Below are 25,280 nucleotides of genomic sequence, written 5' to 3'. Positions count from 1 at the left end.
TACAACCCCAGCCCACATTCATTCTTTTATTTATTTATTTTTTTAGTTGTAGTTGGACACAATATCTTTATTTTTATTTGTTTATTTTTATGTGATGCTGAGGATGGAATCCAAGGTCTCATGCATGCGAGGCAAGCATCTGCCACTGAGCTACAATCCCAGCTCCCATTCTTTTTTTTTTTTTTTTTTTTTTGAGAATAATTTACTCACGATTTATTCTGGGCATATACAGAGAAATGGACAATAAAAACAGGGCTTCCCTCAGAAAGTGTACAGTCTTGTAATAATAACAGATGAAGGGACAATTACAGAACAGAGTGATATAAGCCGTGGAAAACTTTCTCTGGGTCCCAAGGAGCATCTCCATCAGACAAATCATAGCAAACATCGGGTAAAACAGAGGAGGAGCCAGTGCCAACAGGAAACTGCAGGGCGGCTGAACAATGAGTGGAGAGAAAGAAGTAAAAAAATTAGAGTGGGAGCCAAGAGGGCCACATGGTAAATGGCACCCCTTTTACCCTTCTTCCACCTGAGGCTAATGGTAACTGCTGGAAGGTTCTAAGCATGGTAATGACCGGCTCTGGCCCTTATCTGTCCCTCTACCCTCATCTCTGGCTTCCTTTCCAACCCAGGAGACTGCCCTTCCCTCCTGAAGCTCATCTTGTCTCCACGGGCACAGTGCTCTCTTGCCTCTCTCTTCACCCTCCTCCCATGTTTAACTAGTTGACTGAATTAGTCCCTGACGACACTGTCTCCAGGAAGTCTTCTGTGTCTCGCCATTTTCATCTGTCACTTACTAGACTGTAAGCTTTCAGAGGGAAGACCTGTCTGTCTTGGTCATTCCTGTCATCACTATCTTATATGCCAAGAATAAACCCTGAATAAATCATTCTCAAAAAAAGAATGAATGGATGGATGAATAGATGGATGGATAGATAGATGCAAACTTAGAGGAGAAGACCTGAGAACTTCAGCCAATTGCTCCCTTTCCTGGGTAGATTGAAGGGCTGGGGAGAGAATTTCTGCAAAGGCCCTCAGGGATTAGTTGGCAAGGGTTGTGGCATCTGCTGGCTTTATGTGTGGTTCCTGCAGAAACAGTTGGACCATCCCTGGCTCCTTCCAGTCCCATATCTCCATCTTCTGTTCTAGCTTTCTAATGAAGAGACAATAAAGAACATCACTCACTGGACTCTGTTTAACTACTACAACTCCTCGGGTTGGAATGACAGTGTCCCCCGGCCACCCCTGCACCCTGCAGATGTGCCCCGGGGTTCTTGCTGGGAGACAGCTGTGGGCATTGTGAGTAGTTATGCTCTCTGAAAAGGCGACTATTCTCAATTCTTTGTTGTTCCTTCCTTGATGTTTCCATTTGAGGAAAAACCCTGAAAACACATCCACTTCCATCCAGCAGGAGTTCCTTAATCACTTGGAGGGTAGACCTCTGCACCCCAAGAACTCCAAATCTACTTGCTATCTTAAACATTGGGTTGGGGTGGATCCTTTCAATTTTTCAAAAAAAAAAAAAAAGTTAGTAAATGACGTATACCCAACAAAAGTAGAGAAAGCTTAGTTCTTTTACTTTTGGTTCCTCTTCGTTTTATTTTCTCCAAAAACCAAGGAAAAAATTAGTAGGAAATGGAAAAAAAATTCAGCTCCTTTTCCTGGTGATTGATGGGCATGTTTAGTCCTAGTGGGGACAGCTGGCATCTCAGAGCAGATGGGGGAAACAAGTCAGGAGCCTTCAGGTTTTACTGATGATAATTATGGCGCACGAGGTATTGTCCATGTACCAGGCAATATGCACACAGTCAGCAAGCCTCCCTGCAAGAGTGTTATCATGATCAAGTTCAAGGGGTTTCAAGATTATTCCAAAGTCATACAACTGGTCATTTATAGAGCTGGGACTAAAATTAAGCAATCTCCAGAGCATGAGGTCCTTTCTCTGCACCACCTCTCTACCATGAAGAATCAGAAGACCACAGAGGTGGATTCTGATGGGTAGGGGTGAGTTTGTATGGCTACAGTTGATTGTGAGGGGAGGGCGAGGTCAAACCCTGACCGCTCCCTTTTTCTGTGTCCCTTCTTCCAGGAATTCATGAGGCTGACAGTGTCCGACATGCTGGTAACATACATCACCATCCTGCTGGGGGACTTCCTACGGGCCTGTTTTGTCCGGTTTATGAATTACTGCTGGTGCTGGGATCTGGAGGCTGGATTTGTAGGTTACTATTTCATAGACACTCCACGTAAAGGTGCTTCAATCATCGTCCTCTTTGGCACTTACAGCCAGACACATTTTTGTGCATTTCATTTCTTTCTTTGCTTAATGCCAGTGTCTGCTCTGTGAAGTGATGTATTTGATCTTTTTTTTAATTATTTTTTTTAATTGTGGATAGATAGAACACCTATATTTTGTCTATTTTTATGTAGTGCTGAGGATCGGACCCAGCACTTCACGCAAGCTAGGCAAGTGCCCTGCCGCTGAGCTACAGCCCCAGCCCCTGTATCTATCTATCTCTCTCTCTCTCTCTCTCTCTCTCTCTCTCTCTCGTAATTTCTTTTTAGTTGTAGTTGGATACAATACCTTTATTTTACTTATTTATTTTTCTGGTGCTGAGGATCAAACCCAGCGCCTCGCACATGCTAGGCAAGCATTCTATGAGCCACAACCCCAGCCCCACAATCTGTATCTCTTTTAAGGGTCCTTTTTGCCTTCATAGAAGCAACTCTGCTCTTTCCCAGTGTGATCTTATCCAGGAAAGGGAGGCATTCTGCCTTGGGAAAAGGTGGGCCTTACACTTTAGTGCTGAGCAGATGATTGGTTAAGAAATACCTGCTGGGGATGTGGCTCAAGCGGTAGCGCGCTCGCCTGGCATGCGTGCGGCCCGGGTTCGACCCTCAGCACCACATACAAACAAAGATGTTGTGTCCGCCGAAAACTAAAAAATAAATATTAAAAATTCTCTCTCTCTCACTCTCTCTTTAAAAAAAAAAAAAAAAAAAAGAAAAAGAAATACCTGCACATGGGTTTTTCATACTAGCCTGTGAGGATGGTTATGACACCACTAGGCAATAATTTTTCAGCTTCATTATAAAAACAAATGGGGGGTGGGGAGGAAGGAAGGAAGGGAGGGAGGGAGGGAGGGAGGGAGGGAGGGAGGAAAGAAATGCCCACAGAGCGTCAACTCTTAGGGAGACTGAAATCTTAGGATGGATATGAATGTTTTACAAAATCCTAGAACACACCAAAAACCAATAACCATCTGGATTATGCTTTGAGAAACCTCTTGTGACTCATTCCTTCCACCTAGGATTCTCCTCTTCCCCACTTACCTAGCAAACTGCTCATTCTAAACATGTGCCGTCTCCTCTCCACAGTGACCTCTGGTCTGGCAGAACCTCTGGCCTGCTCATTTTTCCTGTGCATGTCTCTTCCACACCTCATTAGCCCACCCATTACTCACTGGTGTTGGGAGCGGGGCTGTCCCTTAATTGAGCTCTGTGAGAGTCTCCATATCCTGATTACCTATGTAACCTTCATCCTGGTTTGCAGCAGGGTGCCTAGCAGGGGTAAGGGTGCAGATTTCTATCATATTTTTTAAAATATTTACTTTTTAGGTGTAGATGGACACAACCCAATGCCTTTATTTTTATGTGGTGCTGAGGATCGAACCTGGGTCCCTCCCGTGCTAGGCGAGCGCTCTACCGCTGAGCCATAATCCCAGCCCATCTGTCATATATATATATTTTTTTATTGTAGTCCACTGCTGGTTTAATTTATTTATCATTGTTTTTGGTACCAGGAATTGAACCACTGAGCCACATCCCTAGTCCTTTTAAAAATTTTTTATTTTGAGAAAGATTCTCTCCAAGTTGTTTAGAGACTCAGCTATTTGCTGAGGCTGGATTTGAACTTGTGATCCTCCTGCCTCAGCCTCCTGAGCTGCTAGGATTACAGGTGTGCACCATGGCGCCTGCTTTCCCACTAGTTTTTTTATTTGTTTGTTTTAAAATTTTTATTATTTTATTTTTTATGTTAATGATGGGTTTGTTGAGAGGTTAGTTTCATTGTTTCTTTTTTTAGTTCATTTTAATTTGTTATATATTCCCCACCAGTTTTAAACAAGCTTATTTCCTTACCCCCTCAGTGGTAAGGAAAATTTCATAATCTTGTCTGAGAACAGGAGGAAAAGACTTCATCCTCCAAGAAGATGATCTCTTTGGTAGGAAGATAAAATATTGCCCAGATGTCTTCATATTAATTTAAAAATTCAATAAGACCCAAAGTTATACTCAAGTTTCTTCAAAAAATAAATATGTGGGAATATCTAGGAAAAATTTTTGGAATGCAGAATAAAAGTAACTGGACCTACCATTATATTAAAACATAGTATGAAGCTAAATTAACTAAAACTGGGTATCAGGGAATAGACTTACTTATTGATGAAACAGAATAGAAAGTCCAGAAAAAGATACTCTCTGTGGGGCTTTTGTTGAGGTTAAGAGAGTCTTTCAAATCAGTGGGATAAAGAAGGATTATATAAAATTGAACTAGGGGTGGGCAGAGGACTATATATCTCTTACTCATTTTACCTAGATAAAATAATTGAAGTGAATAAAAGTTTTAAACATCAGAAAAATGAAGTTGTAGATTTCTAAAAGAAAACATATATTCACTTATAATCTTGGGGGTACAGAAGATTTTCCAAAGCAGGGCACAAAGCCCAGTACATAAGTTTAAAAAAATTTTAAAATATTGAAATTTAAATTCTGAAGATTTAACCCTCAGGTATTTGGGTTATGAATCTTTCCTCTTCTGATCCATGTTTTCCTGAACTTTCTCATCTCTTTTCTAACTTCTCATTCTTTCTTTTCTTATTCTTGTCCTTTTAATTTTCGTTTCTGGAAGACAAATTGGGACATGAGTAAAAGTATGCTTCCTGAGGACTCCTGGCTCCTAAGTGCTCAATAACTTCTGGGTCTTCCAAATACTTGAAAAATCACCAAAATTCTGGAAATCAGTCAACCTGAAAACCTCAGTTAGTCCAAGCTTTTTGTTCCTACAAACTTCTTTCAACCTGGAAGAAAATGAGGAGAAAGGAGAGTTAGAAGAACATTTTTTTCTTTTTCTTTTTTTTTTTTTTTTTTTTGGTTTTTGATTGTTTTAAAGCCGTCTTTTTATTTGAATACTCAATTAATTGTTTGTATCTCATTACTGGTAACATTTACATTTGATTACAACATCAAGGTAAATTTCTGATTAAAGCTTTGATAAAATGTTCTTTTAGGGGCTAAAATCCTTCCAAGAACATAGTATCAGCCTAAAAGGCAGAAACTATCATATTTTTAATTGAAAAAAAAATGTTTCAGCTTAGAGAAACTTCAAAACTTTTTTTAAAGTTTGAAACATATTAATGAAACAAAGTCCTAAAACTAAGTTTCTTCTCCTGTTACTAAAGCTGGTTCTGTGAGATGGAGTGACTTTGGTTTCATCAGTTGGCTGATAATAGCATCTGGCTGATACCATCTAACATGTTTCTCTCTCTCTCTAGCCCTCATATGCTGAGTTTGATATTAGTGGAAATGTACTGGGTTTGATCTTCAACCAAGGAATGATCTGGTAAGTTATTCATTTCATCTGAGGATCACCTAATTTGGGAAGCCAAAAAAAAAAAAAAAAAAAAAAAACACTAGAATCCCAGACTTTGTCACACAGCTAACTTGGGGGAAGATGGACAAGTCATCTTAGCTCTCTGAGTTTCCTTCTTTCACATGAAAAATAGAGGGCAGAACGGGATGAGAACCAGGATGGTTTCTGGCTCATCCAAGTGCTACCATGAAAGCAAAGATGGAGAGAAAGAGGAGAGAGGGAGAGAGAAAAAAGTACTGGGTAGAAGAAAGGAGAAAAGAAAGAGGAAAGGAAGGAGGAGAAAAAGGGAAGGGAGAAGGAAGGATAAGAGGGAGGAGGTAAATGAAATAAAGAACTTTCCTCTGGAAAGAAAGTGAGAGGAGGCTACATAAGTTCTGCCAAAGGCTTTCTGTGGTGCTAAGGGCACCTGCAAACCATTGTCCTACAGCAATGCCGTTAATGGAGACCTTGGTGGAGAGGCAGTGGTCCAGTTCGGATCAGAGCCCAAGCCAGCAATGCTCAGAGTGTCTTCCCTTTCCTGTGGACAGGGTGGCTATGGCTTGGTGATAAATGTTCTCATTAAATGGGAAGCCCCTGCCACTGGGACCACCATACTTGATGGGACAGTTGTAACCTGCAGGGAAACAGCTTGGCCTCCAGCCCCTAACCCTTCCATCCCATTTCCTCTATCAGCATTTCAGACTTTTCCTGCTACCAGGCCAACCAGGTGTCTGGTTTTTGCCCTTCCAGGATGGGCTCCTTCTATGCACCTGGACTGGTGGGCATTAATGTCCTGCGGCTGCTGACCTCCATGTACTTCCAGTGCTGGGCAGTGATGAGCAGCAATGTCCCCCATGAACGTGTGTTCAAAGCCTCCCGATCCAACAACTTCTACATGGGCCTGCTGCTGCTGGTGCTCTTCCTCAGCCTCCTGCCCGTGGCCTACACCATCATGTCCCTCCCACCCTCCTTTGACTGCGGCCCATTCAGGTGCACAGTCTTTGTTGCATGGGAGCGGCTCCCCTCCCCAGGCAGGGTCTGGCTCAGCATTCAGGTTCTGGTTTCAGGTCCACTTGCAAAAGGCCTTTGAGCTTTGGGCAAATCATCAGGGCTTTTCCCTAGAGTTTTCCATAAAGATAGACATGTTCTATGTCCGTGCTATCCAATATGGTAGCCACCAGCCACCCATGATTGTTGAGTGCTTGAAATGAGAAACTGGGAATCCGAATTTCTAATTTTATTTCATTGTAATTAATTTTAATTTAAATAAACACATGTGGCTAATGACTACCATACTGGATGGGACCGTGGCAACCTTTTAACACTGAATAATCTACCACCTGGGATTACTCTACCATAAGAAAAGTAATGGGGCATATTCAGAAGATGAAATGACTATAAATGTGTAAGTGCCATCCAGATGTGAAGCAGTGGCAGTTGATCTTGATTGAGACTCTTGACTGGCCCCCCCCAGTCTGAAGAGCGCTGGCCAGCACTGTAGGTTTGGGTATGAGTCAAACTAGTTTAGGAGACTGAATACTGTGTTAAAAGATCAATAGTTGTAGAAAGAGGTAGATAGAGAAATAGTGTGCATCTATTGCTGTCTTTCCAACTGTGTGACCCTCTGAAAACAAAGGGCTCTCTCTGTAAAAAGGGGCTCTGGGATTAAAGCAGTTTGGAACACTTTGCCCCTTCTGTCTGCCACCTTCTCACTTAGAAATGCTCAATGTGCACTCCTCAGGAATTATGCCATATGATAACATAGTAGCTATTGCTCCCACTTAATGAACAGTCACCCCAAGCTGAAAGCAGGGTGATACAGGTGAGTGGGGCCCTGCACTACACTGATGCAACCCTGACAGAAAGTATCTCCTCAAGTTGTGCATCCTAGGGCCTCACACACCTCACTCCGGTGTCAGCCCTGAGTACCAACTTATAAAAAAACACACGTTGAGAAAGGCCAATCTGGGACTTCTCTGTTTATAAGGGACTCACCTAGATAAGGGCCTACGGTTGGGGGAGCCCAGAAAAGGCGTTTGCAGGAATGTTCTAGCAGAGCGTGATCTGGTCAATCAGGGGTTCACAAGAAGGAAGGGATGTCAGTCTAGAACAGAAGGCACACACTGAACTAGAGAAGGCTGTAATGCCAGGCTGAAGGAAGAACCACCTGGAGAAACCTCAGTTGGCCTCTTCCTGAGCAAGAGTAGGAGGGCTGGGCCTGGACACGAACACCAGGGATTCACAGGCTGCCCACCTGTGCCCAAGAAGGATACCAGTGAGTAGTCCTGTGCTATCCCTGTCCAATACCACTAGGCCCCTTTTGCCTCATCTGCTGCCTTGAGAAGCTCTGACAGCCTATACCCTGATCACAGGGGAAGTGACCTGAAAATGGCACTCGAAGGAAACATGACCGCATCTTCTTCCTCTCACTCTTCCAATCAAAACCCACCAGTGGCTGGAATGGTCTTCTCGAAGATATTTTCACAACCATCTTTTATTTGCTCTAGGTCTTGACTCAAAGGTTATGTTCTCAATGAGCCCTTTCCTGGAGCTCCTAACTAAAATGTCTCATAAACACACACACACACACACACACACACACACACACACACAAATACACACATATATACCCACACACGTACACACACACACACATATTGCTTTGGCTTATTTTAGCTCTTATTACCCTGTAACACACCTTTTGCTTATTTATCTTGTGGATTGCCTTCTCCCTACCAGGGCATAAGCCCCATGAGGGCATGTTTTTTGTTTCCTTTCTGTCGGCTTTATACCCAGTGTGTGGAGGAGAATATGTAGTTTATAGTCAATGCTCAAACTAGACCATTACTTCACAGAAATCCAGTTATACAGGGAGGGGACTTAGGGTTTGGACCAGATCAAATGTCTACAAGGGTCAGGCAGGTGACATAGGTGAATGAGGTGGGCAGCACTGCATAGCTGAGAGGTTGGTAAATTGTAGCCTATGGACCAAATCCAGATTACTACTTGTTTTTGTAAATAAAGTTTTATTGGAACACATTCATTTGCTTACATTTAGCCTGTTTGTTTTCTCATTAAAATAGCAGAATTGAGTCATTGCTGCAAAAAAACTATCTGTCCCACAAAGCCTAACATTTTTATTACCTAGCCCTCTTCAGAAAATATTTGCCAGCCCTCTGATTTTGAGAATAGAATCTAGAGCAGCTCTGTCATTTACCAGCTGGATGATCTTGAGAAAGTTATTTAGCTTTGCAGGTTCATTGCATGTAAGATGGAAATACTGCTAGTGTTTACTTCAGGGTTGTTATTGACATTTAGTGAGCTTTTATTTGTGAAGTGCTTACTTTACAGTAAGGTATATCTGTGAGTTTGTTAAGCATGAGCCCTGACCACGCCAAGTGCAGCTGGTGCTTATCTCCAGTCAATAGTTACTATCAGAAACATGAGCCTGATATTACCAGACCTTCCAGATCTTCACAGAAATCTGAATGCTTATTTGAAATTCTCTATTTTATTACAGCAATTAATTCAAGTTAAAAAAAAAATACTGTACCAGCCCACAGAACAAATCTGCCCAGGCTCCACCTTGGCCAGCATTTCACCTGTGTTTCCTCCCAGAAGAGCCTGTTCAGGCGTGAATGTGGCTAGGTATGCAGATCTATGGTGTCTGGCCAAAATCACAGTAAGGTAGTAGTGGGAGAGGCTTGACCATGGGCTCAGCTTTTCCTGTGGCCACTGAACCAAGAACTAGTAGACATCTGAAGCCAATTTAGAGAAGTCTTTTAATATATTTGGTGCACACAAGCATATTGATTACTTTCATACAAGTGGAAGCATTAAGCATTACGTCTATTTTAAATTCCTCACTCATTAATTAACTCATTTTTTTAAGAAAAGGAGGAGCAATCCCAGGCAACATGGAATATAAGGAAGGGCATTAGATTCTAGTCCCTCAATACATCTAACAGGAGAGGTGCTGTGGATTATAGCTGCTGATGTATCTCCAGACTCACTTCAGTCTATTTGTAACCCAGATCTTCTTTTTAATATCTAAGACAGATAGGGTATAATTTTAATTTGCTTTTCCTTCTCACTGGATTTGTTGAAATTCTGACAAAACTCCTCGCTAATTTGGCCAGAAGGAAAAGGGGAAAGACAAAGAAATGAAACAAGGACATTGATAATCCCCAAAGTGAGGTGCCAAGCACCCTGATAATCCCCAAAGTGACAAAACACTTACCAGCGAAGAGGGTAGCCAAGGTATTTGGAATGTCTACTTTGCTATAGGCATTGCATGAGGCATGTATTTAATCCTTATAAAACACTGTGAGGTGGGAAGCATCATCTATACCAAGGGTCAACTAATTTTTCTGTAAAGGCCCAACAGTACATATCTTAGGTTTTGAAAGTTGCTAAGGTTGAGTGTTGTTTGTCTGAATATTCTACAACTCATGTTGAACTTTGATTGCCATTGTGGCAGGGTTGGGAGGTTGGGACTTAGAGACTGGGTTAATTCTCATGGGAGCAAGTTCATTCTCATGCTTGCAGGATTGGATCAGTTACTGCAAGAGAGGGTTGTTGTAAAGGAAGTCTGTCCCTTCTGTTTTGTCTCTTCCAAATGCACCTGCTGGCTCTTCCAATTTCTACCATGAGTTGAAGCAGCATGAGGTCCTCTTCAGATGTAGATGACCTATCCTGGAACTCTCAGCCTCCAGAACTGTGAGCAAAAATAAACCTCTATTTTTTATAAATTTTCCAGTCTTGGGAATTCTGTTATAGCAACAGAAAGCAGAATAAGACTGAGGCCAAGGGGCAAAACCAAGAATATTATATAGCTATTTATACAACAAGAGAGAAATAAATGTCTATAAAGTTTTTTATTGACAAAATCCAAAATTTGGTAATAATAATAATAATGTATCATTTTTGTAATAAAATCTGCCAATGAGAAAAATGGAGTTCTTTGGGGGAAGGTGATAACATTTACATAATAGAGGTTCAGAGTTACTGCTGAGCCGTTGAATTTCTCTATAATAGAATAAGTCAGGATGTTCAGTTTCTATTTCTGAAATTGAAAACAAGCCACAAGAATGAATGAAGTTCACCATTGACACAACTGATTCAATTGCAGATAATAGATTAAAATGTTTCCTAAAAATTCCCTGCTGATGAACAGTACAATGATCAAACATAGGCTGTAAATACCTAAAATTTTATAAACTTTGCAAATTTTTCCACCTAAGGTTTTTTTCTGCTCTGCACATAATATGAACATTATTACATGTATTTGCATATCATAGTAGATTCCCCCTCAGTTTGTATTGAATTGGTGCTTTTGCAATTTCTTTGAAAGTATTCTCACCCATATTTGTTCCACACAGAATATTCAGAGGTTCATTTCTCAGTCACTTCAAATTTGGCATTGAATCCTCAAACAAACAACTGAGCAGTATCAGCAACTCATCAAAAGTCAAGGAAAAACCACTTGAAATTATTTATTTTTAAATGGGCTATTGCTCTCAATGTCCTCCATTCTTCAAGCACATTGCTCTTGCTGTATATTATAAACATGTTAAACAAGCTTGTTTTCTCTAGTTATATTCCTTCAGCTCCTACAATCTAACACATAACTGGTAAATGAGGAATATGATTTTAGAAACTGGAGGAAGGATGATCCTTGTTATACAGCAATAGAAAACTCAGCTGAATTGTGTCCTACAGCTGTATGGAAAGTTGAACTTATGGGCAATGACTTTGGATGTTTAGCTGAGGATATTTAAGGTCTATCATGCTGCTTAGGGTAAAATATGCGAGGGAAGAGATAAATTGAGATAAGAGCTAATAGGCAAAAAAGAACCAGGATTTGATGATTTTTGGAAATTCTCAGTCTATCCACATTGCAAAAGATGCTTAGATTCACTGTGATGGAAGACTTCTCTAAAAAGAAAGCGAAAGGTAAAGCTGAATAACCTTCAGCTAGTGCTTCTGTAGTATTGAATAATTGAATATTCATTCACAAAGAGGACTCTTTTATGGGGATAAGCATGCGACTCATAGACCCCCTCACTCATCCCAGCAGAAGCCAGGAATAGAACAGGAGTATCCAGTAAAGACCTTATAAAACCCTTTTGTCTAATAGAGGGAATTCCCATGACATACATGGAAGACCTGTAAGGGTTTTGAGAATGTTATATCAGGAGAAATGCTGCCAGCTTGGACTAAAAGGGCCAAAGTGAAGACAAGGTAGAGGAAAGCTTTGACCTCCCAGAATTTATAGGCAGAAAACAGGCTGATAAAAATCTACTAAGCTGGATGCAGATTTAATGCAACTTCTATTAAAATTCCATTGATGTTCTTCATAGAAATAGAAAAGCAATCATGAAATTCATTTGGAAAAACAAGAGGCCCAGAATAGCCAAACTAATCCTTAGCAACAAGAGTGAAGCAGGAGGCATCACAATACCAGACCTTAAACTATACTACAGAGCTCTAGTAACAAAAGTGGCATGGTATTGGCACAAAACACCAATGGAACAGAATAGAAGACACAGAGTCAAACCCACATAAATTCAGTCATCTTGTAACAGACAAAGGCACCATAAATATACATCAGAGAAAAAATAACCTCTTCAAAAAATGGTGCTGGGAAAATTGGAAATCTATATGTAGCCAAATGAAATTGAACTTCTATCTCTCACCTGGCACAAAACTCAACTCAAAGTGGATCAAGGACCTAGAAATTACAGAGACCCTGCACCTACTGGAAGAAAATGTAGGCCCAACTCTCCATCATGTTGGCTTAGGAACTAACTTCCTGAACAAGACTCCTAAAGTTCAAGAAGTAAAATCAAGAATTAATAAATGGGATGGTGTCAAACTTAAAAAACTTCTTCACAGCAAATAAAACAATCAAGAATGTAAATAGAGAGTCTACAGAATAGGAGAAAATCTTTGCCACCTGCACCTCAGATAGAGCATTTATCTTCAGGATGTACAAAGAACTCAAAACACTTAACACCAAAAAAAAAAAAAAAAACCAAATTACCCAATCAATAGATGAGCAAAGGAACTGAATGGGCAGCTCACAGAAATAGAAATACAAGCGGACAACAAATATATGACAAAGTGCTCAACATTCAACACCTTTAGCAATTAAAGAAATGCAAATTAAAACTACACTGAGATTTCATTTCACTCCAGTCAGAGTGGCAATTATCAAGAATACAAGTAACAATAAATGTTGACCAGGATATGGGGGGAAAGATATACTCATACCTTGCTTGTGAGACTACAAATTGGTGAAATCATTCTGGAAAGCAGTGTGGAAATTCCTCTGGATGGAACCACCATTTGACCCAGCTATCTCACTCCTCAGTTTATACCCAAAGGACTTAAAATCATCATACTGTAGTGACACAGCCATATCAGTGCTTATACCAGCTCAATTCACAATAGCTAAACTATGAAACCAACCTAGGTACCCATCAATAAATGAGTGGATAAAGAAAATGTGGTACATATACACAATGGCATATTACTCATCCATAAAAAAGAATGAAATTATGGCATTTGCCGGTAAATGGATGGAAGTGGAGACTATCATGCTAAGTGAAATAAGCCAATCCCCCAATGCAAAAAAAAAAAAAAAAAAAAAGGCTGAATGTCTTCTCTGATATGTGGATGCTAACATACAATGGTGGGAGAGATAGAAGTTATTTGAATTAGACAAAGGGGAATGAAGGGAAGGGAAGGGCTGGGGGATGGGAAAAGGACAGACAGTAGAATGAATCAGACATAACTTTCTTATGTTCATACACATGAATACACGTGAATACATGACCAGTGTAACTCCACATCATATAAAACCACAAGCATGGGAAGTTATACACTATATATGTATGTATGTCAAAATACACTCTACTGTCATTTATATAGCAATCTTTTGGGTGTGGGTGTCATGCTGAGATTGAACCCCACATCTTGTAAATGCTAGACAGACACTCTACCCCTGAGCCACATCCCCAGCCCTGACAGGTGTATCTAAAATAAAAAATAAAAAATCCAGTCAACTAGAGTATGAACTACCCTTCAAGGAAAAGAAAGGATAATTTCCAAAGGCAGGACTGCAGTCCTGGAGGGTGGATCTGTAGACAAAGAGGATGGAGCCAAGGGTCCAAAGGATTGTTCTCAGGTCTTTTCAATCTAATGGATTTGGTTGGTTGGATTTCAAAATAGCTCAGGATGGTGATTCCTTCCTTCCTCCATCTATTTCTTTTGGAATTGGAGAGATGAAGTGAATATATTTTGTGAGTAAGATGAATTTAATTTGGCAAGGATGGGAAAGCAGGGGGTAAGGAGGAAAAAGTGGAGTTGGGTAAGATTAATACAGATTTCCAAAGAAATCCAGGACCTAATTCCTGGAAACTATGAACCTTAGCTTATATAACAAAAGGATCTTTGCCAATGTATTGAGTTAAGGATCTTGAGATGGAGAGATTATTGAGGATTATCCAGGTGAATGTTAAATCTCAAATGTCCTTATGAAAAGGAGGCAGAGAGAGACTTGATTATGAAAGAGTAGAAGGTGATGGGACCATGGAACACAGAGATAGTCAAAGATTCTATACTGATTTTGAAGATGGAAGATGGGGGACATGAGCCAAGGAATACATGGAATGTAGCTCCAGAAGCTGGGTAAGCAAGGAAACAGATACGCACCTATTACCTCCCTCTGGAGGGAGTACAAATCTGCCAACAACCTGGTTTTAACCCTGTGAAACAATCTCAGACTTCTGCTTTATCATTTTAAGATACCACTATGGTAACCTGTCATAGCAGCTCTTGGAAACTAAAATAATATCTATTTCAACGGTAAAGTAATCCACTCAACTTAAAGCATACAATCTGAATTTCACTTTTCTTGTTTTTATATGCCAGATCTGCACTCATAGTGAAAAATAAATTAAATGTCATGATATGAGAAGTAGGGAATTGGGAAAGGGAAGAGGTGTGGGCACAAAAAAGAAATTAAGGGGGACTTTCAGGGACTAAGAAGGGTACTGGGAGAAAAAGTGAGAGAGGAAGGGTCATGGATAGTAGGGTGGATAGTTATGATCAATGCATTATGTATGCACATATGGAAAAGCACAGTGAATCCCATTAATTTGAACAATTACTATGGTAATAATGTTAATAACTATAATAATGATGAAAATACATAATAAAAGTAATTAGGACATGGTGACAGACATGGCACTTCAAATGCTGTCAGATTATAATACAACAGCATCACTGTGATTTACAGTGAACTACACAAGAGTGCTGAGCAATGAGATAGCCACAGTCAGTCTCTGGTGTAGCTGCTCATGTCCACCATAACAGCACAAAATCAGCCATCGACAGTACATGAGTGAATGAGCAGGGCTGTGTTCCGATTAAACTTTATTTATGGAAAATAAAATTTGAACTTCATATTTCAGTTTTTATGTGTAACAAAATATCATGGTTCTTTGATCTTTTTTCCCCCTAACCACTTAAAGGGTAAAACCTTTCTCAGATCGTAAGCCATATAAAAATAGGTGACATGTTGAATTTGTCCATGGGCCATTGTCTGTCAACCCTGATCTATATTTTACACAAGGAAAAAACAATAAGGCTGCTAGCTGCAACATTTTGGAGGCCACTTACAACTTAACAGCAACATATTCAATATTTTATATGATTCATGTCTATATTCTCTAAATAATCTTCTGAGTCAAATACTGTTATTACACTTATAATTCCATATTACATTATATTAGTATTATACAATATTTAATATATATATATATATGTGTGTATGCATGTATGTATGCATACATATGTATATACATACATACATATATGTACTTTTATGTGTTGTGGATAGACAGATAGACAGACTAGGGCAGACAAATTTTCAGTATCTTGCCCAAGATATCAAACTTCAGCACAATGAAGTTTCCATCATATTATTTCTATAATGGTGAAAACATTCCATGTTTGCTCTTCTAATATAATTTAGTCATAGGATTATTGGGTTCTTGAATTTATGATTAAAAAACAGAATTTTAAATTTTATTTCATCCTAATTTTTAAAAAAATATTTTTATTAGTTATTCATGGATCTTTATTTTATTTACTTATTTATATGTGGTTCTGAGGATTGAACCCAGAGGCTCGCACATGCTAGACAAACACTCTACCACTGAGCCACAATCCCAGCCCCCATAATTTTTTATATTATTTTTAATAGCCACAATTGACTGTATAGCTCCAGTAGGCAGAGCAAGAGTATAAATGCAGGTATTAAAAGAAGAAAGAAAGAAAGAAATTAGTCCTATAGCTTATAAAGGGGAAAGCAAGTACTTGAAGCAGGAACTGAAAACCCCTCAATCCACATCTTAGCACTAAAATTATCAATCAAGAACCATCAGCTCCCAGGATTCTCTGGCAGGCATTGGTAGAGTCAATCTGAATATTGATTATTAGGAATTGGATGAAAACTGAAATTAAAGTTGTGAATAGCGCAGAAGCCTATCTTGGGCAATCCAACCTCCTGAAATTATAATATGAAGACTAATTGTGGGTATGTTTGAGAGGCACCACGAAGTTTCCATCAAGTCGGCCCCTAGAGAATATTTCCTATGCCAGGGAACTCAGAGGAAGCTCCATGTTGGAGCTATAACATATACAATTTTCTCAGATTAGAATATATGAGACAACCCATTTTTTTATTTCTGAGAAGACCAATATAGTTTGAGAGGTTGTGAGGTACCAAGGGCAAGAACAGTGCAGAGCAGCTATACCCTCTAGACCAAATGGCAGCCCCTGAAGGAAGACATTTTTCACTTGCAGTCCATTTGAAGCAGGGTTCTTATTCTTCCAGGAAAGCAATGGCAAGCAGCAGCTTTGGAGCCATGGGGCTTAGACCCAGTTGTACGTGCTATGTGAGCTCTGCAGCAGCTGTAATGTGTCCTCTCCTCTTTCCAGTGGGAAAAACAGAATGTATGACGTCCTCCAAGAGACCATTGAAAATGATTTCCCGACCTTCCTGGGCAAGATCTTTGCTTTCCTTGCCAATCCAGGACTCATCATTCCAGCCATCTTGCTGATGTTGTAAGTTAGCCTGGGCCCGTGGATCCACCTTATGGAAACCTCCTCTGTAGTTGAAACTTCCCCAGCATATCCTTCCTTTTCACCCTTTAAGTCTGGTTTCCCCAGAAGCAGACCCTGAAAAAGAATTCAAATGCAAGTAGCTGAGTAGTAATTGAGACTGGGAAGGGAAAGGAAGGGAATGACTACCTCTGGGGATAAAGGACTTTAATCCTACTGGGGACTCAGGAAGATAATGTGCCTGAGTTGCCCCTCCCTGAGGGTCAAGGATCAGTTCCCATTGGTTCCCAGTGATTGAGACTCACTGATGTTGGTAATTCCCTGGAAATTTGGAGGTAGAATAACTTCAAGGGGTGGGAGTGGCAGTGGGAGAGAAGGAGAGTCTTCTGGCATAGAGCTGACAACTGCCAATCTTTTAGGGAACACACTGAAAAATAGGATCCAAGGGATATGGTGAAACTTGAGAGTATTCTCAACAACCTCTACAAAGTTCCCTGGAAATATCAAAGAACTCTGGGTTCTGAGCGTCTCTGAAAGCTTAGGAGGTGGTTGGGCATGACTGTAGAAGGCTCACAGCCCTACTCCACTAACTCCTTGCGCACTGGAACAGTTGGTTCGTTCATCACTGGCCCCCTCAAACACTGTGAAAGGATGGTGGTGAGTTGATGGTCTTGGTATTCCCTACACTGACCAACGCCCATCTTGGTATCAAAGGAAGAAACTAGGGAAGGAAGAAATGAAGACAGGCAGGAAATAAGATTCTTAAATTTGAATTGTTGTGATAGAAAAAAAATGAGCTAATGAAAACATAGATACTCTTACATTATAAAAACATTTGGCATCTGAGGTCACACCTCAGGAGTAGAGCATGTTTAAGGCCCTGGTTAATCCCCAGTACCAAAGGAAAAAGAAGACACTTTTTGGTATGCTTTTTAAAAATATGATATATCCTCAGCTGAATGAAGTGGCAACAATTCGGGAGGCTATGGCAAGAGGATCACAAGTTTGAGGTTAGCCTCAACAACTTAGCAAGACCCTGTCTCAAAATAAAAAAGGGCTAGAAATGTTAGCTCAGTGACAGAGAACTCCTGGGTTCAATCCCCAGTACTTTATATATATACATATGATATAACCTCAGCATAAATAATACAGACAACCAGGTAAACTGGCACAAAATTAAACAGAAGTTACCATTTTTTTTCAATACTTGCTGCCTTTTTAAAAGTAAAAAATGTTACACCTGAAGCTCTACCTAATCCTTCTTTTTTTCTTCTTTCTCTAAAAGTAACCACTATTTGGATTGGCTTTAATTATTTTCATGCATGTTTTTGTGCCTTAATCATGTGTACACATACTATCATTTGCTGAGTTGTTGTGTTTTTTTGTTGTTGTTGTTGTTTGGGGACTGAGCTACATCCCCAGCCCTTTCTAATTTTTATTTTGAGACAGGGTCTCAATAAGTTGCTTAGAGCCTCACTAAGTTGCTCAGGCTGGCTTTGAACCGGTGATCCTCCTGTCTCAGCCCTCCAAGTCATTGGAATTACAGGTGGGCACCACCACACCGGGCTCATTTATTGAGTTTTAAAACTTTCTTTGAATGCCTCATATCATATATCTTTCTGCACTAAATATCCCATTTGGGGGATTTCTCCACATGGATAAAATAGCGCACACATCAGTGGCTCTGCTGTGTTCCATACTATGAATAAACTTCAGTTTATCTACTACTCTGCATAAGGATAGTTGGGTTGTTTCCACTTCTGCTATAGGAAACTGCTCCACAAACACCTTGCATATGTCTCCTTGTACAACTGTGGAAGTTTTGCCAAGGTAGATATCCAGAAGTGGAATCACTGGATCATAAGTATGTGCTTCTTCAATCCTCTAAGTATTGCCGAATAGCTCTCCAAAATGGTGTTTTTCCTTTGACTCCTTTAAAAAAATAAATTCCAACTCTGGTGAAATTTTCCATCTTTATCTTTATTTTCTTGAATCATAGTTATTTTCTCAATTTTTGTCTGATATTCTACAATCTGGATCACCTGAGCATATATTTTTATGGTTATTTCTTTCCTCTTCTTTATCAGTCATTCAATCCCATTTTAAACAGCATGTAATTTTGCCTGGGTTCCAAACATGTGGATAAAAAAAAAAAAATTGTAAAGGTTATGGGAAATGTTATCTTTCTCCAAAAAAGGATAGATTTTTCTTCTGAAAGGCAGATGAAGTACTAGATCACTTAATTCTATCAAGGGTTGGTACTTCTGCTAGCTATTATGTTACTAATTTGGTGGGATTCAGCAGGAATGGTTCTTTTCTTCTCGCCTCAACATCAGCTGGGGCAGCTCAAGTGGGGACTGGAGGATCCGCTTTCAAGGTGGTCCCTCATATGATGGACCTATAGGTGCTGACTTCAGCTGGGAACTCAGCAAGGCTTTGGTTTAACGGCTTCAGTTCCTCTCCATAAGCTTCTGGGACTTCCGCACAGCATTGTGGCTGGGTTCCGAGAGCAAGTATTCCAAGAGAACATGGTGGATATATGTGGCATTTTTATAACCTAGTCTCAGAAGTCATATCCCATTGCTTCCGCCATACTCTATGGAGGCAGTCATGAAGGCCCTCCAAGTTCAAGAAAGAGGAATATAGGCTCCATCACTTGCTGAGTGAATGGAAGATTCTAGACCCATTTAAGATGGGAGATATTATGGCCATCTTTGGAAAACATAAACTGTCATTGTTGGTGCTGGGCCTTTGCAGGACCAGTTTATTTCAGTTTCTCCCTAATCCCAAGGCACTGACTTTACTTCTAGAATGTGACCCTTACTCTTGAGCATGGTCTTTCAGGGGAGCTCAATAATCACACAGGACTCATAGGCAAGGCGCTTGTTGGAGTAGAGTTTGCACAGTTTGCAATAGCAAAAAAGTGAAAAGCCTAAGGTCTTTACCAACTCCTGCACTTTGGCAAGATTTGAAACCCAACTCCCCTTTCCCCAGGTTGGCTGTTCTTTCGCTAGTACTACTGTTATTGCTGTTGCACTCTCTGCTCAGTTCTCTAGTTTGGTGCCATTTTCTTCTGGGCTTCATGGAATACTGAAGATTTAACCAATGGTTTGAGGATAATTTTTATGCAGATTTTTTGACTTCTTTGATTTCTTATAGAAGTAAGAAAAAAAATGTGATCTCAAAAGATGGTGGTGAATTTCGAGTCAGCACTAGCCCACATAGTGATTTATGCAAATTAGAATATTTATGCAAATTAGTGGTTTATGCAAAACAGGCAGAGGTATGCCGCACAGGGGGTTCCATTTGACAAACAGAACATAGCTGGATTTCAGTCTCAAATCAGCCCCTGAGCCAGGTGCCTTTTGTGCAGAAATCAGCCTGCACAATGATCATCTATTCCAGAATCTTTTGGCATAGACTAGGGATCAGAAAACTAAAGTCCACAAGCTAAATCCAGCCCACATTTGTTTTTATAGTTTTACTGGACCACGTCCATGCTCATTCACTTACTATCTATGACTGCTCTGTTCTCCCAAGGCAGAGTTGAATAGCTGTGAGAAGGACTGTATTGTCTGCAACACCTAAAATATTTACTGCTTGGCCCTCTGAAGAAAAAAATTTGCTGATCTCAGAGGTAAATAATGAGGTGATACTTCCAAAAATGAGTTGGGAGTTTTACTTGAAACATGTAGTCACCAAGACTTTAAGATAATGACAAATAATAATAAGCCACTTAGAAAAAGTAGGTCCAGATATTACATTTGAGCCTTTAATTTATTTTGGTGCTTCCAGGGAAATGAGCTCTCAGGAAAAGCAGTTGATCACATTGGGTGGAACTTTTAGTGTTGCTCGAGTCTTCTCTTGCTTTGATCTTCCATTGCTGAAAGTGGAGTATTGATTCTCTATTATTGCTAAGTTGTCTATCTCCCCTTAAATTTTAGTTTTGCTTCATATATTTTTAGGCTATGTTGTTAGGTGGACATATGTTTATATGTATTATATTTTCTTGTTAAAGTAACCCTTTTAACATTATAAAATGTCCTTGTCTCTAATAATAATCTTTTTTCTTGATGTTAGTATAGCCATTCTAGTTGTGTTTTCTTTTTGTTTGTTTGTTTCTTTGTTTTGCATTGGGGATTAAACTTTAGGGCTCATGCATGCTAGGCAAGTGCTTTACCACGGATCTGAACTTCAGCTCCAGCCCCAGCCCCTTCTTGTCAGTTCTTTTACTATAGTTTTTGTTGTTGTTGTTGTTGTTATTTTCTTAGTGATTACCCTGAGGATTACAATTAACATAGCAAACTACTCAAACTAATGCCAACTTAGTTATAATAGTATATAAACCTGGTTCCTATACAACTTTTCTCTTTTCCCTGCTCCTTTGTGCTGTTGTTGCCATAAAATTCTGTCTTTATATACTGAATGTTAGCTAAATCAGCTAGGAGAAAAAGACTTACTAAAAGCACTAATGTCTTTTGTATTTGCATATGTAGTTACCTTTACCTCTGCTCTTTATTTCTTCATGTAGATTTGATCACCATCCATCTAGTGTCCTTTCATTTGAACCCAAAGGATTTCCTTTAATATTTCTTGTAAAGAATGTTTTTGAGGTCTGGGGCTTTAGCTCAGCGGCGGAGCACGAGCCTTGCACCCGTGGGGCACTGGGTTCTGTCTTCAGCACCACATAAAAATAAACAAAATAAAGGCATGCTATCCATCTACAACTACAAATTTTTTTTGTATATTTTGATTGTATCTGGACTTTCTAATCCAGGCTTGCTCTTTAAAAAAATGTTTTTTGTTGGTAAACTCTGTTTCTGTTTTACTTTATGGGAATTGTTAATTTATCCTTCATTTTTTTAAGGACAGTTTTTCTTTAGATAAGATTTTCAGTTGACAGTATTCTTCTTTTAGTACTTTCAATTTGTGATCCCATTGCCACGTGGCCTTCATGATTTTTGATTAAAAAAAAATTCTATTCTTTTTGAGGATCCCTTGTATGCGATTGATGAGTTGCTTCTCTCTTGCTGTTTTCCAGATTCTTTTTGTGTTTTTTTTTCAGTTTGCTATGTGTCTAGGTTTAAGTCTTTTTTGAGTTTATCCTGCTTGGAATTTATTGAGCTTCTTGCACAAATTAATATATTTTGTTAGCTTTAGGGAATCTTTGACTATTATTTATTCCAATATTCTGTATGATCCTTCCTCTCCTTTTGGGATTCCCACTGGGCATATATTGATGTTTGTCCCGCAGGCTCTGTTGTTTTACCTCAGTGTTTTCTTTCTGTTCCTCACACTGGATAATCTCAATTGATCTATCTTCAAGTTCACTGATGCCTTGCATGTCAATTCAAATACATCCATACTGCTGAACACCTTTGGAAAATTTTTCATTTTAGTTGTTAAACTTTTCAACAGCAGAATTTCTATTGGGTTCCTTTATTTATGATTTCTGACTCTTCATTGGTATTCTTTATTTGACAAGACATTGTTTTCATACCATCTTTTAGTTCTTGAGAAACAACATCCTTTAGCTCTTTGAATATATTTACTATAACTGATTTGACTTTGTTAAGTAAGTTTAACATTTGAGCTTTGCTTATCATTTGGATCTGGAATGTCCCCTAAAGAGCTATGTGGTAGAGGCTCCTTCCCCACTTTGTTGCTATTGGAAGATGGTGGAAATGTTAAAAGGTAGGGCCTAGTGGGAGGTTTTTGGGTCATGGAGGTTATGTCCTTGAAGGAGATAATGGGTCCCCAACCCATCCTCTTTTTCTTTATCTTGGCATCCTGGCCATGAGATGAACAACTTTGCTCTGCCAAACTTCCAAACCACATGTGTTGACTAATAGACTTAAAAGCAATGGGGCCAATGGATCATGAACTGCAACCTCCAAAATGTTTAACCTTTTCTCTTTGTAAATTTATTATCTCAGTTGTTTGTTACAGTAATACAAAGTCGCCTAACATAGCTTCCTCAAGGACAGTTTCTCTTGACTACCTTTTCTTCTGTGTAGAAACCATAATTTCTTGTTTCTTTGCACTTCTCATTAGCTTTTAAAACATGAATATTTTTAAAAGGCTTGATATTTTTTAAAATGACCTATGGCAACTTTGGAAATCATCTTCTACTCTCCTCTCAGGGTTTGTAGTTGTTGCAATTCTTTGTTAATATTTGGTTGGTGCCTTTTCTGAAATAATTCTATAGTCTGTATTCTTTATTGTATGTAGCCACTAAAGTTTCTGTGCTTAGTTAACTTAGTAGTCAGGTAATGGCTGGATAGAGATTTTCTTATGTTATCTGGAACCATCAAGGCTCCCAGTATTTACCAAGTTTCTCTGTGTGTGTATTGGAGTATACTTCAACACTCAATCAAGCATTTTATGACTCTACCTTAATTTTCACTTCCTGCTTGTGCTGTGCCTCAAGGTTAGTCAGAGTGAGAGCTTGAACATGTTCACAACCCTGGACATGCACAGAATTTTAACATCATGCACAGGGCCCTCTAGGTTTCCAGGAATATTTCAAAGTTTTATAAAGTCCCCATTGGGCATCACATTTCCCAACTTCTTTAAGCTTTGTGGTTAGCCCATTGTTTGCCCTGTTATCTAACACCTCACAGAGCCAAATGTTCAACAATTGCCTCCTATTGTTTTTTGTTTTTTTGGGGGGCGGTACCAGGGATTGAACTCCGGGGCACTGGACCACTGAGACCACTAGGCCACATCCCTAGCCCTATTTTGTATTTTATTTAGAGATTGGGTCTCACTGAGTTGCTTAGCACCTTGCTTTTGCTGAGGCTGGCTTTCAACTGTGATCCTCCTGCCTCGGCCTCCTAAGCCTCTGGTATTACAGGCATGTGCCACTGCACCCACCACCTCCTATTGTTTTTGACAAACACTCTCAGAGAAAAGTCTGTTCACATTGGTCAGTCTTTAAGGTCAAAAAAGTCAGTTTTGTGAGTGGCATCTTCCAGGGAACCATAGATAAATCAAATAGTAACAATTCTCTGGTAATGAGGATTTGAAGGAGCTCCATCCAACCCCACTTGACCCCCTCCAGTAACTGTGGGGTTACTGGTTTTCACCATGATTTGGGACTGTTGGTTTTCAAACCAATTGCAGAATTGGGTGGAGGAGGGAGAGATAAGGCAACTTAACTCATAAAGTTCACTGGTTTCACTGAGATTCGATTGTTTTCCTTTAAAAGACACTGAAAACCTTCAGTCAATTTTCAGAATTCTGAAAAAGTTGATTCTGACAATTTTTTTGCCATTGCTCTTATCGCTTTGATGGAGGAAAAAAATTCAGAGGTCCTTACCATGGCATTTTTGCTGACATCTGGATTGAACTTTAGCCTGTAAAGATTTTGTTAAAACCCTCCTTCTCTGAGTATCCTTTTTGTTGCTTAGCCATGTGCTTTGTCTCTGCCTATTTATGATTTCCTAGAGAGTATTTCAAGAAGTGACCACTGCAGCTCCTCATCCTAGCACCCTTGAACTCCAGGATGGTCTGATGGAGCCAGCCTTCCCTGAGTCTGTGGTCAGTTTCCCAGCTGCTCCTGCCAGGCTGTCAGCCTAGGGGAACTGGAGCGCCACACTCTGAGATGGCCCGTTTCCTTCAGCACTCCCACAGTAGCTTTCTGGAGGTGGGTGCAGACCCACGGTGACTCAGCACTGTAGATGGGGCCAGCATAGATGCAGGACCCTTTCATTTGTTCATTTATTCATGTACTACTCGTTTTTGAAGGTCTGCCCTGTGCCCTGAACTCTGTCATTGCCAGCAGCGAACACGTGCATGTCACTTTACATTCTTGATTTCAAACACCCTGATATGAGGGTAATGACATGACAGTGATGACTGAGCTTCTCTGTGACCTCCTAAGGAAATGATGAAATCCAGACATCAATGTGACCCTTTCAGACAGGAAATAGAATTGCTAGATCTGGAAACAGCCTCAGAAGGAACACAGCCACCCTTGAGCATTTTATGCATTATTTGCATGGTGTGCAATCTTCAGCAAGACAAGTCACCCCTCTGACCTCTGGTTCCTAATAACTTAGTTAATTAGAAGAGATGGCGAGGACTGGCACAGACTAGATGGCTTACAAAACAAATATTAGTCCCTTCATCTGTCCTTCCTTCTCTTCTCCCCTCACCCACAGACCTCTGAGTTCTTGCTTCAAGGGGCTCATATTACATACACAGACACACACTCTGCTCCAGGGATAATGTGGTTCTCTTCTCTGGCTGGAGATAACTCTAATAGGGCAGCTGTGGGTGATCTAACCCTGAGGGAAAGACTCAGAAGACCAAATGGAGCAGCTGAGGCTTGAAATTCATGTGCGATAATGACTAGTAAGGATGGACTCAAAACCCACAGTCAGCGCTTGTCCTACCTCCACCCCAGGTAGTACTCTGGCTTTTGGATCCCCTTTCCTCCCAGATAGTATAGTCCCAGGCATAGCATCAGATCATAGGTTCTACGGAAGGGACACCCAGGCTGCAGCCTCAAAGA

The 25,280-nt window shown here is 40.0% G+C and overlaps 1 protein-coding gene across 1 annotated transcript in view; it reads left to right on the top strand.

Moving 5' to 3' along the window:
- Positions 1 to 25,280, top strand: part of Tmc2 (transmembrane channel like 2) — a 69,130-nt gene that overhangs the window by 40,145 nt on the left and 3,705 nt on the right. The window contains exons 12-16 of the mRNA XM_076849445.2: positions 1,150 to 1,299; positions 2,090 to 2,218; positions 5,553 to 5,620; positions 6,380 to 6,619; positions 16,640 to 16,765. Of these exons, the coding sequence (XP_076705560.2) occupies positions 1,150 to 1,299; positions 2,090 to 2,218; positions 5,553 to 5,620; positions 6,380 to 6,619; positions 16,640 to 16,765 (713 nt within the window). The remainder of the gene's footprint in view (positions 1 to 1,149; positions 1,300 to 2,089; positions 2,219 to 5,552; positions 5,621 to 6,379; positions 6,620 to 16,639; positions 16,766 to 25,280) is intronic.

The sequence above is a fragment of the Callospermophilus lateralis genome, chromosome 3 (genome assembly GCF_048772815.1).
Source record: "Callospermophilus lateralis isolate mCalLat2 chromosome 3, mCalLat2.hap1, whole genome shotgun sequence".
Taxonomy (NCBI): domain Eukaryota; kingdom Metazoa; phylum Chordata; class Mammalia; order Rodentia; family Sciuridae; genus Callospermophilus; species Callospermophilus lateralis.
Note: the sequence above shows the minus strand (reverse complement) of the source record. Positions and strands in the feature narration are given on the sequence as shown.